The sequence below is a fragment of the Hypomesus transpacificus genome, chromosome 25 (assembly GCF_021917145.1).
Source record: "Hypomesus transpacificus isolate Combined female chromosome 25, fHypTra1, whole genome shotgun sequence".
In the NCBI taxonomy this organism is placed as follows: Eukaryota; Metazoa; Chordata; class Actinopteri; order Osmeriformes; family Osmeridae; genus Hypomesus; species Hypomesus transpacificus.
Genome location: NC_061084.1, coordinates 3737047 through 3756455, shown reverse-complemented (window position 1 = coordinate 3756455; position 19409 = coordinate 3737047). Strand labels below are relative to the sequence as shown.

Below are 19409 nucleotides of genomic sequence, written 5' to 3'. Positions count from 1 at the left end.
AACAAAATGCGGCAAGCAGATTACCAGAATCACAGACTTCATTTAGTCGCATTTCTGGGTCCATAATACTTAAGCAGAGGAACATTAATCTAAATTGAAGCTCATTTCCTGTTAACATACAGCCCGGCTAGGATGAGGGCGACGTAATGACAACTGTCAAGCTTCCGATTTTTGATCTTGTCATCTGCATCAATCTCACTGCGAAGACTCTCGTCAGCGGTTGATTTTCTTGACAGCCGCCACCTCACGAAGGCGGATAAGTGCTTGGGCTAATGAGACAAGAGTCCGGGTGGCGCGCCTGGAAAGCCCCAACAGCAATCAGCCTGTTTTCACTACCAGATGGCCCCCACGAGAACACTCTGGAGCGCAAGTTTAACATCTTCCAAGGCCGGCCAAGAAATAAAGGAGGGCGGGGGAAGAAAACACCAGCAACCACAACAACAATAATAACAAGGAAGGGCGGAACAGTGACAGTAAACAATCATGGAGGGCAAACAAAAGAACAAGGCTCCAATGTTAGCGGTGCGCCGCGGTAGCTACCTTGACAACAGCAGGTGTTGGTCTGATCCTGTGGTTGCTGCCGGCTGCATGGTTTTGTGCCTTGCCACCTGTGTATTGATTATAGCTGAGCTGCGAGTTTGCAGGCGCCAGAAGGAGCTTCTTCAGCTAAAGAAAACAAACAAAAAACACACACAACAGAATCAGGGAAGGGAGGGGGGTTAGAGAGGGAGGAGAGCTGTGGGGGTAGATGGGTTACAAGTCTCGTGGATGTAGCCCTGTTCCTAAATGTTTGGAGATTTGAAAGGAGCAGCCGAAAAAACTGTTGTTTGTCATCTCCTGCCAAGGACTACTCTCTTTGTGTCTCCGTCTCACTCGTGTGGGGCGTTATGAAGGACAAGTCACACAGGGTCTGCTGCTTTGGGGAACACAGGGAGTTTTTTGGCCACTGTGATGGAATAAACAGTTGCTAAAGGTTAACCATGAGGGACCTGCACAGAATTAGCATGCGCCACGACCGAAAACACAACACCGTGATTTCAGTTCAAAGCTATGAGCTGCAGACACTGTCCCAGGTGTTTAGGGTTGAAGCGTGTTAAAGTACACAGGTCCTCCTCACAATCTGTCTTTTTGATTTTGTTTTTTTTTCCAAAGATTTCTCGGGGATAAACAAGCCAGAGAAAAAAGAGATAGACGGGGTATTGTGGCGGTTGCACGGGTGCGTTCTTTGTGGCACTGTGGCGTTGTGCGGTCTGGCCCCACTGCCAAGCGCACGTCATGACTCTGGTGTCCGTGTAGCCCTGCCATGTCATGACCACCTTCGCAGCCACACACACATCCAGCCTCCCCGCTCTCTCATAGGAGCATCTGCATCATGGCACCTTCTGCACATGAACACTTGGAAGAAGGAGAGAAATACTGGTTGTGTGTGTGTGTGGCAGGGGGTGCCAAATGTGGTCGCCTGAAGGCCTGGTGGCTTGGTTACCTTTCCGGTGGCAGAGCCTTATCTGGTGAAGGTGGAGGCCTAGCATGGCAGCTAAGGGGCATGTGTGTGTGTGTGTGTGTGGGGGGGGGCTAGTGGTTATGGACCAGTAAACTCGAGGGGCAGTTGTGTGTATGTGTGTGTAAGTGTGTGTGCGTGTGTGTGTGTGTGTGCAGGGGTGCTACAGACAAGGCCGGGGGTGAACCTCACCAGAGAGGGTTCCTCCGGTTCGGGGGTGCGTGGCGAGCCGTCAGGGGTGGAGGGGCAGCTCTGGTCGCTGGCATTGGTCACGTCCCCATCTGCCAGGGCCTCGAAGGAAGGCAGGCCGTCTTCATCCACAGGGATGCTGTCCAGGGTTTCTGTGAGCACCGCCAGCAAGTTGGCCTCATTTTCCTCATCTATCTTCTTAGGAGGGGGGAAAGGAGAGACAGGGGGAAAGAGAGACGAAAAAAATAGGACACTTTAGTTTGGAGTTGTTGCTTTAACGCACTTAAGTCTATACTCCAGCCCCCTGTGAGTATCCATCTTGAATAAAGTCACTCGCTTTTTTTTTACAGCACGGCTTCTCTTTTCAGCTTTTGAGAAACCAAATTCTCGCACTGCGCGAGTGAGTCAGGCCTGTCAGTCATATTTTAAGCATGGGGCTTACTGGACCCAAAATAATATCTCCCCCAAGAAATCCATTAACAAGGCTGACACACAGCATGTAGCTGGGGAGGGTGAGAGAGAGAGAGAGAGTGAGGGAGAGAGACAGAGGGAAGGAGGGAGGGAGAGAGAGAGAAAGAGAGAGAGAGAGAGAGAGAGAGAGAGGAGAGAGAGAGAGAGAGAGAGAGAGAGAGAGAGAGAGAGAGAGAGGGGAGAAGGAGGGAGAGAGAGAGAGACAGAGAGAGAGAGAGAGAGAGAGAGAGAGAGAGAGAGAGAGATAGGGAAGGAGGGAGAGGAGAGAGAGAGAGAGAGAGAGAGAGGGAAGGAGAGAGAGAGAGAGGGAGGGAAGGAAGGAAACAATGAAGGGAAGTTGAGTCGCCTCAATCCCCCCCAACTCTACCCTCAGAAAAGGGAACGACTGGCTTGTCTACAAGATGTTTGCAAGCAATCCTCCGATAAGGCGCATTACCATCCGCTAATGCTAAATGAATGTGATATTTTTACAGCGCCGGGTGAGACAGATGACGAGAGGGTGGAGGAGGGAAGTTCTACCGTCAACATAAAGCCTGTTTCTGCCTCTCGCTCCTCTTTGAAGTAGCTGGGATGAGTTTGCTGGAGCTGTTTCCTCAGTTAAAGGGTTGATATAATGAGACGGAGAGGGAGGGGAAGGTAAACGAGGGAGGGAGTGAGAGAAAAAGAGATAGAACATTCGAGAGAGAAAGAGAAAGCATGACTAGAAAGATAGAGATTGATAGAAAAGAGATGGACAGAGATAGAGAGAGAGAGAAGAGTAGAGAGAGAAGTGATAGAGCAGCAGGGAGATGTAGGCACTATCAACTATCCACCGGGGACATGTTTAGGGAGGGTGGAGGGGGGCGGAGGGCGACAGAAACTGCTAGTTCCAGTCCCGGCATGACCCAGGGGACTGAAAGACAGGGCTAGATAAACAGCCAGCCGCCCCAGGACACTTTGTGGCAAGCCCAACAAGAACAAATCCCTTCATGCAACCCTGGTGGGATTAGCATGGCTCTGCGATAGCGTGTAGCGATCATGACGCACATGGGGACCGATCCCTTTCACAAAGCCAGGCTCCACTGCCTCGTCTGGGCTCCCACCTGCAAACGCGCGCTCACCCCGGGCGCCAGTCCCCATTCATCCCCGGGCGTTCCCTCGACAACACACCACCGTGGGTGCCCCTGCACTCGTCGCTAGTGCGATAGCGGCCATCTTCTTTTCTTCCATTCAATTTCACGTCAAGATGACACTGATAGCTTAAGCAATCGGTTAGCCGAGCTGAGAGGGAGAAAAATGCAAATCCGACGTCCGCTCGCCAGATACCACCGTTCTAACAACACACACTATTACTTGTTATTAAAAAATGATAAAAGGGACATATTTCACGGAGATAGCGCACGCTGGCCTGGGCTATGGAGCCTTGGCAGTAAACGCGTCGCAGGAAATTGCTCCCTACGAGTTAGCATGCTGTTTAATTACTTGCAAAGAGCCTCTGTCCGCTGTGCCGGAACCTACATTGCTGCTCACAGTTTCCAGACAGCCCACTTTATTAGGCTGGTGCTAAGCAGGTAGGTAATAACAGCTGATACACCAAAAGCCCTTTGCTAACGCTAATACGTGTTCCTGACATGCCACGGCAAAAGCTTAAACCTTTGATGATCTCAAGTGTGTTTTTAAATAGAGGGAACATCTGTTGTGGAGGACGACATAAACAACTTTTGGCATGAGAAGGCTCCGTGAAGGTGCCTTTTCCCTTATCTGAAGGCCTTGTCGAACACCCGACTCGGCACTTTGAAATCTGGGTCGACGCCTGCCCTACAGATGACATGTTCAAAAGGCCAAGCGGGCTCGTTCCACGGGGGCGGGGCCCTGGTCGGGTTTCACCACTGGCCGCCACACGTGGAGTCTATTTCCACGACTGTCATGAGAGGTACAGAGGTGGGCAACACCAACACCACCCCCCCCCCCCCCCCCCCCCCCCACGACTGGTATGGCGTAAAAGGAACACTTGTAAAAACCTGAGTTGTGACGGTCATGCAACAGGCCTTGCTAAAGCCCTGGGGATGGCAGTCGCTGGCCAACGGGGATTTGACAGGCTGGGAAAAGAACAGACCTGAGTAAGTGCTTCTACTATGAGATAGAGAGAGAGAGAGAGAGAGAGAGAGAGAGAGAGAGAGAGAGAGAGAGAGAGAGAGAGAGAGAGAGAGAGAGAGAGAGAGAGAGAGAATGAGAGAGAGAGAGAGAGACAGGGGGAGGGGGCAGCTTTGCCATGCCAGCTTAGGGAACCCATCATGCGCTCCCACTGAACCAAAGTCAATCTGCTCCCTCAGACTCAAGCTCCCTCGAGAACCCCCCACCCACTCAAGTCGGGAAGCTATTCTGCCCGTTCCGGGGGTGAGACCAGGCAAACCTGGCAACCCGCTGATGGTCACATCTACTTATATTGATTACTGTGGCAGCAGTTGAGAAAAGAGAAGGACAGGCAAAAGGGGAAGAGAGGAGACACCATCTCTCCCATCCCAGTTAATGGACCTCACCCAATTAAAGAGATCTTAACAATCCTGGGCTAATTGTGGGGATCACAATATATTAACCCTGTTTCAATCCCAGAGGGTGCCATGGTGCCAGTCATGGCTGTTTTACTCTGAACGCTTGCAATAAGCCATAAAACACGCAGGCAAGAAGCCCGGTCTCAGTCCAGCCCCCCCGTCCCCGCCCCGCCCCCCCCCTGCCTTCCACAATCGTTTGTTATCAGGTGAGGGCCTTTGTTATCAGACAGGCCGTCTTTGAAATTGTCCTTGCCCTAACTCTTTTATTGAGCTCCACAGCACCACGTAAAGATATTATTCATGGCACTGATAGCAAGAGTGGTATGTTTTTCCCCTAAACACACACTTGGATCTCTGAAGCAAATAGCTAAATTAAATCGCACTAATTGCCTCTTAAAGATTTGAAGTTGCGAACAACTTACTGAGGATCAAACTTCAATCTGGCATTGGACTGTGCATCGCTTATATCTGAAAGGAATTAAAAACACTAAACACATAGTCTACAATAACAAACTTGATCATTCTATCACAGAGAGAGGAATCGGGAACTGCACTGTTGTTATCTTCAAATGAAAGAGACAGAATCTATGACAAAAAGTGGGTGTGGGAGGGTGAGTGGAAGTTGCTACCAGGCGAGAAAGCAGCAGTTGGATTTGATAAACAAATAATGCCACTCTGTATTATTACCCCACGGCCTCCCGGACTTCAGAGGAAATAAATCAAAGTCAGGCAGCGGCCGGGTGTGAGTCTTCGCTGACACGTTGCGCTGGTCACATGGGCCAATCACACGGGGAGGGGAAGAGGGGGACAAAGTTATTTAGCTCGAGCTAACTGAAATGAGACTAAGCATGTTTGTGACTCATATCGGAGCCAGTCAAACACACAATGGCACTGGGGAGTGTGTGCATGCGTTTGTGTGTGTGCATGCGTGTGTGTGTGCATGCGTGTGTGTGTGTGCGCATGCGTGTGTGTGTGTGTGTTTGTGTGTATGTTGCAGTTAGGAGTCATAAAACGAAAACGTTCAACTGTCTGTCTGCAGACCGTGATTGGGCTGCTAACAGATGTCAAAGCCGAAGGCCAGCCCACTATTCCGCCCAGTGACAGCAGAGTCAGCAGAGCGTCTAATTATTCAAAGGCAGTTTCCCAGGATGATGCTCCTAGGGGGCTGGAAACGGCGGTAGACTCGCCGCGGCAACGATCCCCCCAGAGTGAGATGCTACCTGCTCACACAAGCACAAACAGTCATACTACAGAGTCTCCTCCAGGAAGAGTCATGGTGGCCACGCCCTCAGTGGATGACACCAGCATGGGGGAGGCTGAGTGGTTGGGTAGGGGGAGAGGGGGATTGCACATTGTATGCTTGGGTATGTTTGACCCCTGACCCCTGCCGCAATGCTGTGAACCCCCCTCGCCACCTACCCACCCAGCAGGGGACTGGTCTGTCCCTCCCCTGCTTCTGTCTACACACACACGCACACACACGCACACACACACTCTCTTTCACCACTCACTCTGTTTACACACACACATCCTTAGTTGAATCCCATCAAGCAGCAATGTCCAGAAAGGAGCATGTAACTTGGCTCCAGAGGAGCCTGCATGGCTCTGCGGATGAGGCCTGGGCCTGTGCGCGAGAGTGCGCGCGAGCGCCAGGGTGTTGCAGGGAACAGCTCTGATGTGTCTCCTGGGAACCATTTAAACTGTTAGAGCGACATCAGATGAGCTCACAGAGCGAGAGAGAGAGAGAGAGATAGAGCGAGATTGAGACAGAGATTAAGACAAAGAGAGGGAGAGAACAAGAGATACACCAAAATGAAAGAGTGCATTGGGCAAAGGTGTGTGAGAGAGATAATTCATGCTTGTCTGTGTGAATGAACGAGTGAGAAAGGGTGAGAGAGAGAAATATTGAGTGTGAGAGAAAAACAGAGAGAGAAGGAAAGAGGGACAGAGAAAGCGAAGGAAAGAGGGAGAGAGAGCACGAGAGAGAGAGTAAAAAGAACAGAGAGAGCAAGCTGGCAGAGAAAACCTCATGTGACCGAAAGCAATCAGACCTGACACGATGGGATCTGATTCACAGGGCTGAGGGGGGGGGGGGTGCTCTAATCCCGGTCCCTGGCACACAGTACCCCCCCATGGGTCCTCTAAGGGGGGGTACTGGAGCCTTCGTCCTGGGGGTTGACGTACATGCCCACTGAGCAGCCTTAACTAGCTGGACGAGATTAGTTAAAGCTGGGTTACAGCGAAACGAGTTGGAGGAAATGTGTTCAACTAGTGGGATGAGATGTGCAAAACGAGTTGGATGACATGTGTTCAGCTAGTTAAATGATTTGTGTTAAAGTGAAAGCCTCAATTGGATGCTAATGCAGGGAGCCAACCAGTGGCACCCAGCCACCCTTCAGACCCCCCCCCCCTCCACTGCCCCCCCACCCCCAGGAAAACTCGGGGCCCCCACGGCAACTGGAGGGGCCCCCCGGCAACTGGATCAGAGAAGGCTCCGACGGAAGGCTTAGTCACGAGCCTCGCACCCAGGAGACACACACAAACACACACACACACAAACACGCACACACTGTCCAAACAGCTGAAGCTACAACGCGGGGCTTCAATAGCCCCGAGCTGAGAGGAGCCACCCTTCGCTCTGCTGTTGTTTCCCCGCTCCTGCTGCCTGGCAGATGGGGAGAGCTCGTCCACACGCCCACCCCCCTCCCAAATAATTAAACACCATGACAATGTTTGGATGGACTTTTCAATTCTTGTTTTGGCTACGTTCCTACCCCCCACCCACACACACACAAGTCCCCCCTCCTCACACACACACACACACACCCTCCGTCGAACACACCTAAATCTCAGGTTTGATGCGTGACCACAAAGGGTGCCTTCCCTCGGAGAGGGCAACAGCCTTTTTGCCTTTTTAATAAATGAGAGTTGAGTGCGTGGGCGCGAGTGCATCCTGCCTGGTTCTGATGCTAATGGCTACTTGCTTGTGTAGGCAGCCGCGAATGTGCAGCGCTAAGCAGCCCTCGGGTCCTCTAGACGCTGCCGTCGTGCAAACGGAAGGTGTGTGTGTGTAGGGGGGGAGGAGAGAGGCAGGAGGAGGAGAGCCCCGCCGGGCTGCCCAGCTCACGGACACGTCGTCCCGTGTCCTCGCAGAGACAGCTGTGTGACCGGCTGCCGTGCGTACGACGGCGACAAGAAAACCAGGGCAGGGTGCTCTGTCGTGACATTTGCATAGATTGGTGGGGATCATCCAGAATATGGGCATTGTTCCTTCTCCCTCTCTGCTCCACCTCACTCCCCCCCCCCCCCCCCCCCCCCCCCCCTGACCTTTCAGGCCCGGCCAAGCTCATCAGGACTCCCAGGCTTTCATTTGTCACAGTAATATCTGTACGGGCAACGGGCCAACACTGGGTGGAGGGAGGGGGGAGAGGGGGGGGGGGGGGGGGGGGGGGAGGGAGGGTGGCCTACAGTAGTCCACACAGTAGTCATACACAGGCAACGAAACATCCATGCAACGCAATACAGAAAGTGTGTGTGTGTGTGTAGGGTGGGGCTGGGTCGGGTCGGTGGGTAGCATGCGTATATGTGCAAAAGTACTGCGCGTGTGTTCAGGTATGGTATGGACCCAATATCACAAATTTATGGTAATTGAAACCGGGAAAAAAATTTTTTGGGAAATGCAGTCAATTTGATGCGGTGGTGAAAGGTCATCCTATTCAATTTACACTCCTGGTGCTGCGTGCCGTTCTGGAGGAGAAACACCTGAAAGCAAGCGATGTTATCAGGCTCCAGACCTCAGCACTTACCCATTGCATAAAAGCTATTTGCTGATTACTAAATAAACGCATTATCTTTTACCTTGACTTCTGTGTGCGTCTGCACGTGTTTGTCTGTGTGTGTGTGTGTGTGTGTGAGAGAGATTGAATGCCCCCCCCGGTTCCCCCCCTCCATCCCTTTCCAGTCCAGAGTGAAGCCCTTGTTTCGACTTTGCCACCGGGTTATCAGAACATGTTTCCTGCTCTATCTGATGGCATTCGTGTGACGGCGTCCTGCACAGCGGCAGGTAAACAGAGGCGCCCTCCCGGGGACGTCACATGTTTGTGTGTGGCGGGGGGGCGGGGGGGACGACCGACTCATATCTCTACAAACAAGCACGGGCTCTGATCAAAGAGGGCCCCTGTTACTGCACAGACCACTGGGGGAGGCCTGCATTCGACCAGGAGAGAAAAAAACCTACCCGTCGGATGTTATCGTAGCTCGATACTGTCCCTAGAACATTTCTACAAGTCTGCCGGCTGCCCGTCTGAGGATGAAACGACCCCTAAACTGCCCTGAGAAGACACCCCGGAGGTATAAAGCTCCGCATTTCAAATTCCCCATTTCGGATGTTATGGACAAACCCGGCGAGGAGCGGCTGTGAGAGCGGCGCTTTTAAAGACGCGAGTTTTAGAAGACGTTCTAACCGCGGCCCAGTCTCACCAGTCTCCATCCACTCCCTGCGTCTGCCTTCTCCTGGGAATATCACATTACATGCTCCAGTTTAGACACATCACAGAGGAACCAAATGACTGCAACTACCCCGGACTCTTTGGAGAGAGAGGGAGGGAGGGAGAAGGGGAGCGAAAGAAAACGAGAAAGAGAAGAAGAGGGACAGACCGAGCGAGGGAGAGGGAGGGAAGAGAGTAGGAGATGTTCCGCGTGCGTGGCCAGGAAGAGAACCTCGTCGTCAGTTCCAGCCGGGGGGGACCCTGAGCAGACGTTGTGCTCTCGCAACAGGAAGTGACACGCCGCCGCTTCCTCTACATCTCCTGATCACACTGAGCTCCTCGCACCCCACCGAGTCTCCTAGCAGCATCCAATGAAACAGCGGTAGCCTGCTCGAGAGGGTCTTCAACTATTTAAGGCCTGTCTGATCCAGACGGCTGAAGTAGATCTGTACAGGCAGTGTGACTAGAGACAAGAGGAGGGGAGGGGAGGGGAGGTTTCAAACGCCTCCCTGGTTCTCCTTCACCTGGGTGCAGTGTGGGTGGAACACCTTGAACTGTGAATGGTTAAATGTCTCCATAAGCTTTTAAATCAGGCCTAATCCCAACATCCCCTCAAATCAACACTCCTCGGCAGACTGCAACAAATCCTGATGTCAAACACATGCTGAACACTTCTGACCCAAAAAAGAAACAGTGTCTAGATTTACTGGAGGGATGCGATGGACACAGGTCTGGTCTGGTCTGATAAGAGTCCAAAGACTGATATCACTTTAAATATGAATACCCATTTACAGCCTGTGGATGCCTCTTGTTACATGAAAGCCTCTCTATGACAACCCCCCCCCCTCCCCACACACACACACTCTGCTTAGTGCAGAATGAAAGGTATTTAAACTGTTCTGGGAAACTGTAGTTTTCAACTCCCACTCAAAGGAAAGTATATAACATTAAATAATACAGAAAGGATTGGCTTGTGGTTGGTTCTGTGTATAAAGTTGAATATGTGTCTGTGTCTGTGTGTGTGTGTGTCTGTCTGTGTGTGTGTCAATGGGAGGGGGCTTATTGGCTTAGTATTTCCGGCCAGGTTAAAGAGAAACAGTCCTGAAAGGCTCTTAGATGAGATTACCCCTTGAAATAAAAATAGCTCTCTCACTCTCACGCAGCCCCCCTTCCCTCCCTCGCCCACACACACACACGCACGCACGCACACACACACACACACACACCATCTCCGAGCTGTAGAAGTGCACCGAGGAGCGGGCCCGTGTAACCCATGTAAACACCGCCGTCAGATCTTTTTATAGGGTGTCTCACTAGCAACATAATTACGTCTCCGGTCTCCGCCTGTGCATCCGCAGCTCTGGGGACGAAGGGCCCGGCGCTCCAGCTGTCTGGGGGGGGGGGGGGGGGGGGGGGGGGGCAGCCGTGGGGAGGGGGGGGGGGGGTTAAGAAGCAGGGCGGGGGGGGGAGAGGGGCAGGGGGTCACACAGCTGACCCCAGAAGTACCTGTGGGTTGCAGGGTGTCGTAAATACTGGCCGTCGTAGGCCGAAAGAGGCCCGGCTCCTTATAAGAGTACGGCGCGTCCTCTGTGTGGAAGCGAGGGCTTTTTTTATAATTAGACGGAGAAACTTTAGACAGGCAGAGACACTGCAGCTCGAGGGCCCGGCACAGACACATACACACACTTCCTCTTTGCCTTTGTTAGCCTCTCTTTCTCTTTCTCTGTCTCTCTCCCTCCCCCCCCCCCCCCCTCCCTCCTGAAGGAAAAGAAGAGGCAGAGTGTTTCCTTCAGGCGGCTGGGCGGAGCTTCCAGACCAGGGGACCAATCAGCAGCCATGCTCCTCTGAGACTAGAAGTAGCTTGACAACCAGCCTGACAACCAGCCAGCCAAAGTTCACTTGCTCTTTTTTCCCCCCCAAACAAGCCCTGCAGGGACTATTTTCCGGCTGTGAGCACTGCCCTTTTTCCCCTATCCATCCTCCCTCCCTCCCTCTCCTCCCTCCCCCCCTCTCTCCTATTTCTCCTGGAGCATCAGAGGGTGAGGTTGTTTATACCCACTGGATTCTCAACTTTCTAACTGGCTGTTTGTGGATGGACGATTTGCCTTTGGAGAGATGGAGGGAGGGAAGGAGGGAGGGAGGGGGAGCTGGAGGGCTGGAGGGAGCGGGCTGAGAGAGGGCGCTGGAGTGTTGCGGAAGGGGAGGAACAGTGAAGGCTCTCACCGTGGAGTGGATCTGACAGACGCTTGGAGATAATACTCATCCTGTGCGCGCGGGCGCGTGCGCGCGAATGAGGGAGGGGAACAAGCAAGCTTGTGTTGTCGTGTGTGCGTGTGTATGTGTGTGAAGAGCCATGACAAGTGTATGAGTCAGTCTGAGAGCTGGGCTGTTGTGTTCCAGAGAAGGAAGACTACTTTCATCAAGTGGTGCAAATATATGTGCACCAAATCAGGCAGCTGAACAATGAGCAGTGTGTGTTTTATTCTAATGGGGCTCACTTGAGAAAATCATATTATACAGCGCAATATGATAATTCCCACACCCTGGCTGAACTGGTGAATCGGTGCGGGCGTTGTACTCTCAAATGTCAGCATCAATTTGCAAAATAAATGCAGCCAGCATTCAGCAGGGATGGGGGTCTTTCTGGTGGGTTGGTGTGCGTGTGTGTGTGTGTCAGAGAGTGAGTGAGAGATGGAGAGAGAAAAGGGGAAGTGAGTATGTGTGTGTGTGTGTGTTGGACAGTGAGTACATCCTACCAGTTAGTGTACTGTACGTCACTATCTTTGACTGTGTCAATGTGTGTGACAGAGAGACAATACCAGGAGACGGTAATCTAGGTGGTAATCTAGTTGTCGTAGTCTCTTTCCTCTTCTACTCCTCCCTGCTCCTCTCCCTTCCACTATCTTCCTGTCTCTATCTCTTCACTTCTCCTCTCTCCTCATAGATCCTAGACTCGCCTCCTAGCTCCAAGACTGACCTCCTAGTTCCTAGACTAGATTCCTAGCTCCTACACTAGCCTCCTAGCTCCTAGACTGACCTCCAAGCTCCTAGGATCCCATAAACAATCCCACCATGTAAACCCACTAACTGCCTCGGACAAAGACACTCCCACTTCCTGTGACATCCAGGGGATGTGGGGGGGAGGGGGGGGGGGGGGGAGCAGTGTGGAGGAGAGCAGAGGAGAGGGGAGAGGAGGGGAGAAACATTGTAGAGCAGAGGAAAAAAAAACCCCCCCAAAATAATATATTCACAAGCATGCTCTCATGAAAAGATGACTTACGTAACCGGCGCCGCTCGAGACACAAACACTAACCTGTACATATGAATAAGCAACTGCCTGAGTCTTGTCCCCTCAGTATGTTTAACCAGAGACCCAAAGTCATGTTTCACACCGTGAGTGATTGACCTCGGATATAACAGGAGCAGCACTTGCATTTGAGTTCCACACTGGATCAGGGAGATTCTCTGAAGTTTCTGGCAGGACACTAGGACAACATTCAGACCTGGGTAAAGGCCCCTACTGGTGCACGATACGGTTATCAGTGGTGGGACGCCATGTGGTGGGGGGAGATGCTACAGCTGGCTGACAACTACTGACAAGTCGGTTCTGACTACAACTGATACACGCTCGTTCGCGACAGCTGACATGCCAGATGTTGAAACACACGCACACATCATGCACGTCTGCACATTTCCAGGTCAGGTGTGGGGGACGTGACCGGTCTCCCAGCACCATTAATGATCAAGCAGGTCTCACGGACAATGGCAAAACCTTTTTTTTTTTTTTCGGGACACGGGGGCTACCTTTGTAGCCTCAACAGCATAACGTCTTCCTGTTTAAACATTGGCTTGTCACGAGACCTCAACGTATGCAGAAAGTGCCAACGCAAACCGAAACTATGCAGGTTTTTCCATGTCCTCTGGAAATCATTTGAGTGGGACTGGGATTGGAGTTCAACCCCTTCGTGAATGGATGCAAGAGAAAGCAGTTTTGCATCTCTCTCTCTCTTTCTTTCTCTCCAGCCCTCCGCCGAGGAGGGGGGGGGGGGGGCTGCAGGAGACAGCTGCATTCAGCTCACAGGCCCTGTCCCTGGGGCCCTGTGCTGCCCAGCGCTGCCTCTCCTCTTCACACACCCCCAGACACCATCCCAGCCCAGAGACAAATCATGCTCAACTGGCACCGAGGGGCATCCACTGCCAACTCACGACCCCCTGCCTCTGTGTACGCTCCTGCATTCTCTTATTCCCTCATTCTTTTAACCCATCCCCCCCCCCCTCCAACCTCCTTCCCATCCACACTATACTGGCCCTGTTTGAATAACGACATAGTAAATCATACGCTACATGTTCCAGACCCAGAACCTCTTCAGCGCTGTGTGTGTGTGTGTGTGTGTGTGGATGCCATCATGTACAAGCGTGCTTGTCTTTTCTTTCAAGCCGTATGTCAGCCAGTAAGAGCCCATTTAAATTGTGTCAGAGACAGGATGAGAGAGGGTGAGATGAAAACAGAGAAAGAAAAAAAGACAGAACAGAGTGAGCACGAAAAAGAGAGAGATAGACAGAGTTGTAGGACCTGATGAAGGAGTGTGTGGTTTAGGGCTAGCGACAAACACCTGGCCCTGACACCCATTAACTAGTAGTCAGGGAGTTTAGGAAACATTGTCAGGAGATTACTTGTGTGTCTAAGGGTGTGTGTGTGTTGGGGTTGGGGAGGAGAGGGATATGTGTATGCATGAAAGAGAAAAAAACGAATGCGATGAATGTTTGTGTGAGATAAAGGGAAAGTAATCCTATGGAAAGTTGCTTCACATCAGCTCGGTCCTCATACCTAACCAACCCCATGTTTACATTGTGATTGGTTGAGACAGTGCCTTGTGCATGCCAATCAGGGAAGTGCAACATTGTGCCCTAACCCCAGCCTTTACCCCACCTCTGACCCCAGGCCCAGCCCTTGCTCTTACCTCAGCCCCAGCCCCAGCCCTAACCCCCGCACCAGCCTCTGATCTGAACCATACAAACGTTTCACTGTCAGATTAGGAAGGATTAGCAGAAAACACCAGCCCGTCCCATCTCTGCCTTATGATGCAGAGGTTACTTCAAATGAAATCTCCACACAGCACTACAGATGGCAACCCCTAGTGAAGGAGAGCAACTCTGTCTCAAGCTTCCTCCCTGATTGGGTGTCTCTGTGCGTCTCCGTTAAACCATGTAACCAACGGCTTGTTGAGTGATGATGAAACACCCCCCACTGGTCTAATATACATGAATTCCTAGGTACACATGCACACACTCTAATAACACTGACGCACATCGCTCCCAAAGCGCTACACTCCTCTAGGCTGACTGCCTCAAACAGAAGCTTGGTAGGGGCTAATCTCCATTGTGTTTTAAAATGTGACACACACACATGCACACTCTCTCTCTTTCTCTCTCTCTCTCTCTCTCTCTCTCTCTCTCTCTCTCGCTCTCTCCCTCTCTCTCCCTCTCTCTCTCTCTCTCCCTCTCTCTCTCTCTCTCTCTCTCTCTCTCTCTTGACAGACGCCCTGGCTGGTATTTTTATCCATCCCCAGAGCCATTCATGGACCGCAGGCCATATCACTCTGTAAAGACAGAGGGTTCCAGAGTCACCCTCTCCAGCTCTCCCTGCCCCTGAGCACTAGGCCTGGGACATGTCTGGGGGGAGGAGGGGGTGGCAGAATGTGGAAAGAATTTAGACTGTTATCAGCCTGCCCCCCTCCTGGACCACTGAGGCACCTACATGCTCTCTCTTTTTCAGTCTCTCTTTCACACACATCCACGATTCCCACCCCACCCCCCCGTACATCCCCCAACACCACCACACACACACACGCACCAAACATGAGCTCAGGGCTGGCCGCGGTGCAGGCCCTGTTCCCTGCTCAGCCGTGTTCCTCCACTCTCTGTGTCTCCTGTTTATCTGAGCAGGCCAGCCTGGACCAGGAGGAGACCTGATAGGCCAGCCTGGACCAGGAAAAGATCTAGACCCAAGAGGCAGTGAGAACACGAGAGGTTAAACCTTTGGAGGGGAGGCCTCTTGCAACACAGAGGAGCGCCGGGCAAAGGGGGTTGCCAGGTTTGGTCGTTGCTCTTTCAGATGTGTGCGCCGCTTGGAAAAACGCTGAGTGGAATGAAATGAATGACGGGAGGCTTGATAAGGCACAGCCGGACTTGCGTACAACCAGTGAGACAAAGGTCGTCTGCAGCTTATCGCCCCCTCCTGTTATCTCCTCTCTGTACTATTGGTGGTGGGGAGTGGGGAGGTGAGAGGGGTTATAGTCCGTGAACTCACTTATTTCAGTCACTGAGTCCAGTGGGAAGTGTCTAGTACTCAAAAAGGCAATATTGTGTGATTATAGGGCTGTTCCACATTTGCCACTGATGCCAGTCGTGACAGGACCTGACCTTAGCGGGTTCATTTTAACTAACATCCGCTTCCTGTTTTCCGGATAAACAAGCAAGCACACGAGACTGCACTGCCAAGCTCCATTGCCTTGACATAAATCATGCAATTAGGCTTCGACAGACAACCATGGAGATACGGGAACAGAATAACATGGCGCCTTACCTCAAACAGATTCGAAGCTTCGTTGCCATACTGACTGGAGATGATCTCTGATTGGTCACTGTACCACTTGAGCCCACCCAGGAAGCTGTCTGCATCCAGGTCGCTGACATCCAGCTCTGATAGGTCCAGCTCTGGCAGGTCTGGACAGAGGGGCTGGTCCTCACCCACTAAGGCAGCACACTGGGGGGGGGGGAAGAGAGGGGGACAACCACAACATTAACATGTGCAAATATGTCCACAATTCAGCTGGAAGCTTTGCAGGTAAACTGACAGGTATCTGTCAAACACGCAATGTTGTTTGGGCTTGTAGGGTTGTTCTGACCATGGTTCATTGGAATGCACCATTTCTACACTTAGCTAACCACAATATCATTAGACAGTCATGACGCAAAATAATGCCGCAAGCATTCCTGAGGCTTTGTCCAAGCTGCTGATTGACTACGTAGGCTCTGTCAGCCTCCTTTGAAAGAGAGCATGGCTAGACTTGCCACCTGATTGACCATGGCGCAGCGTATATACCACTGCTATGGCCCAGATTTCATTTCTGTCAGGGCTATCTTTTCTCTTTCGTACATTGTGATCCACACGGGAGCCCAACACCGCTAAATACTGCTTGTTGACATTACTCATCGTCCGCTCTCATGTGTCTATGCGACAGCTGTTCCACGGCTCTCCAGGCACAAATCATCGGATTCATCGAGCTGTGATCGAGGAGATCCACACTTTAAATCTTTCATCCCCCTTGGCCGTGAACGAGAGGCGGGCATGGAGATCATGACACGACGCCAACAGTTGCAGGCTCAATGTAAACAAGTTCCAATAAGCGGGTCGCTAACCTACATTTCTTTTACAGGTGCCAAGATGTTACAAATGTTAATTGCTTCAGCGGGCCGCGCTCGCAGCAAGGTTAGGCTCCAGCGCCAGCATTTCATCTTGGCAAACGCAGTCTCACGTGAGAACACCATGCACCTCCCCAGACGACCAAGGAGAGGGCAACAAGAAGTGCAACTAATGCAGGTATATACTATGTCAATATATATTCCCCCTCCCGTATATGATATGTTCGAGAATACCTGTTAATGTAAATTGTGATACAGCGTTACAAGTGCTGTCAAGGAAATGTCGTCATTAGACATGGCAGTGTCTCGAGGACACTGGACACCCCGCGGGCACACCTGTCAGGCAGCTGGTCCAGGGGTCGTGCAGAGGCTGGGCGGACGGGTATGAACCGGAGTGTCATTCAGTGCAATAGAGCGACGGACACAGTGCCAAGTGTGGAGTAAGATAAGAACCCAGATACTTTTATCACAGTTAAATTGCACTCATGATTGCGCCAGCATGAGGACATAACTAATACGAGGCCGTACAAGGGGCAGCATACATGCCTGGATACAAGCCCGGACCCCCCCACACACACACACACACACCCCCACCTCCCAGCCCCAACGAACTAATAGACCCAATAAAAGTCTGACAATATGAAAACCCTATACGAAACAGGGAATTAAAGAATGTGTCAAATGTTTTAAAAAAAAATCCGTCAAAAGATCAATTTGCTTTCAATCGTCTCATCGACTTCCAATGGTACTAAAGAAACAGCGCCGCCAAACAGTGAGTGGGGTAGAGCGCTGCTCCACAGCCGCTGTGATTTATACGCACGCAGAACACACAAAGGCACCTGCTAGCTGGGGATGATTAGGAATGTGACCAGGACTCGGGAGGCAATCCACTGATTGTAAAGAAGAGCTGCCGAAATTGCGTTGCATGATTTATGCCGAACTGTATGCACTGGCGTATTTTGAAATAGAAGCTCTGTAGAATTGGCTAAGCGTCAACATCTGATGTGATCCTGGAAAAAACACGCACATACGCGTCGAGGTTGTGCTGAAGCACAAACACCGAAGTAAGCTGCTAAATGTTCAGGCAAACGACATGTTTTTTCTTCCGTTACAAGTAAACCAATAATTCACTTTATCAATGATATATGCAGTGTTGAAGAGTACCAGTGTTGCATGAAATCATTCGCCCAAAATGTTAAAAGGAAAATAAATAAATGCATGCATACTTGGTGAATAAGTAATGAGTTTGGCTTTTTTTTGTAAATAAAATCTTAATTTGCTTTATCCCACCCCAACAATACACAGCCTGGATAATAACATTGTAAATAGTCTGTCGTCCGTATCATATCACAAAGTTATTCGTCCGATTGAATATAATCTCTATAAATGCAATAAGTCGCTGTTATCTGCAGACAGCTCTGTGGACCTTTGCGTACATAACAAATTGTATGAACATGATGGACATATTAACAAGGTTGGGGGAGGTAAATAGTACACAGTGTTTTATGCTTCGTTACTGTATAATCTCATTATTTAGGCAGTTATTACGAAATTAGCATTTAAGAGAAAACAATGTATAGCTACATCTGGTAATTGTCAAGACTGTTAAGAAACATCTCCCCTGCTAATCACTGCACGTAAAGACTTTTTTAGAAAGGTAGAACATTCGTATAGAATCTCCCAATTGTGTTGTACGCAACTGAGCTAAGATTATCCAAAAGGATGTTGGCACAGGCGCGCCCGTTACCGTTTACGATGCTCCAGCTACCATCGTAATGCCAGATACCGGTCCCTGTGTACAATCATAGCTTTCCCCTGGACATAAACATGCTTATAACCAAACAAACCCCGACAAAACATAGTTATCTTAGGATGCGTTTACGTGTGCTTCAGTACAATACCTGACTGAGAAACATTTCTGTAATGCTATCTTCAAAAGCGGATACTTCTTAACAGCGGAACAGGAGCGCGTACAGTCCGTGAATGGAAAGATCTGCAAGAGCATGTCAACATTCTTTCCGACTGCACGACATCCTAGGGACGCGGCCAGCAGCGAACTCCGGAGCTGCACGAGAAACCCCGCTCTCTTTGCCTACACGCAGGGATCTAACGACTAAACCAAGTGACAATATGAAGTAAAAGAGAGCAATTCTTAGCATATCCGCTTGACTTGTCAGATATTCCTGCGCTGTGATTTCCCCGCTTCCCTCTCCTCAGAGGAGCGTATAGCGCAGTGTGCCGACAGCAGCAAAGAAATCACGCTCTTGGGTGTTCAGCGCGGTCCATCTTCCCAGAAACGGTCCAGAAACGCTATAGTTGACAATAAGTTGGATATTTAGAACTGCTCACCTCTAATTCTCTCCACACCGAGTCCTGGTTACACCTGTCCCACGCCATCCAGGCACTGAATGACGGTCCGCAAAACAAAAAAAGAAATCGGGCAAAAAGAAATCCACTCGCGCTCCACTCGCTCTCACAGACAACTGCCCCTTGCTGAGAATGAACTGAGGGCACCTGTCTTACAACTGCTTTCCATCACATGACAAAGCTATTAAAAGTAGGCAGGGGAGTGACTCCCCTCTACCCCCTCCCCACTACTCGCCAATGACGTACTGGGAGCAGGCGGGGTCTGGCACGCGCATAGTAGCTCGATCTATTCCAACTATAAAACCGTTCACTTCACATGACACGGCGAGATAAAAGACACAGAATAAAAGCGATGCCGAGCACCTGAATCGTCGCTTATATGTATATCAAGACGGCGCTGCCAGGCGGTGCATTGGACTTTAATGTATGGCAAAAATAAAT

The 19409-nt window shown here is 51.0% G+C and overlaps 1 protein-coding gene across 1 annotated transcript in view; it reads right to left on the bottom strand.

The window, feature by feature from the left end:
* ppargc1a (peroxisome proliferator-activated receptor gamma, coactivator 1 alpha) overlaps positions 1–19156 on the bottom strand; it is a 38678-nt gene extending 19522 nt beyond the window's left edge. Inside the window, 4 exon segments of the mRNA XM_047048853.1 lie at positions 541–666; positions 1691–1885; positions 15763–15942; positions 18951–19156. Coding sequence (XP_046904809.1) covers positions 541–666; positions 1691–1885; positions 15763–15942; positions 18951–18998 — 549 coding nt within the window. The 5' untranslated portion in view covers positions 18999–19156.
* Positions 19157–19409: the final 253 nt, after the last annotated feature.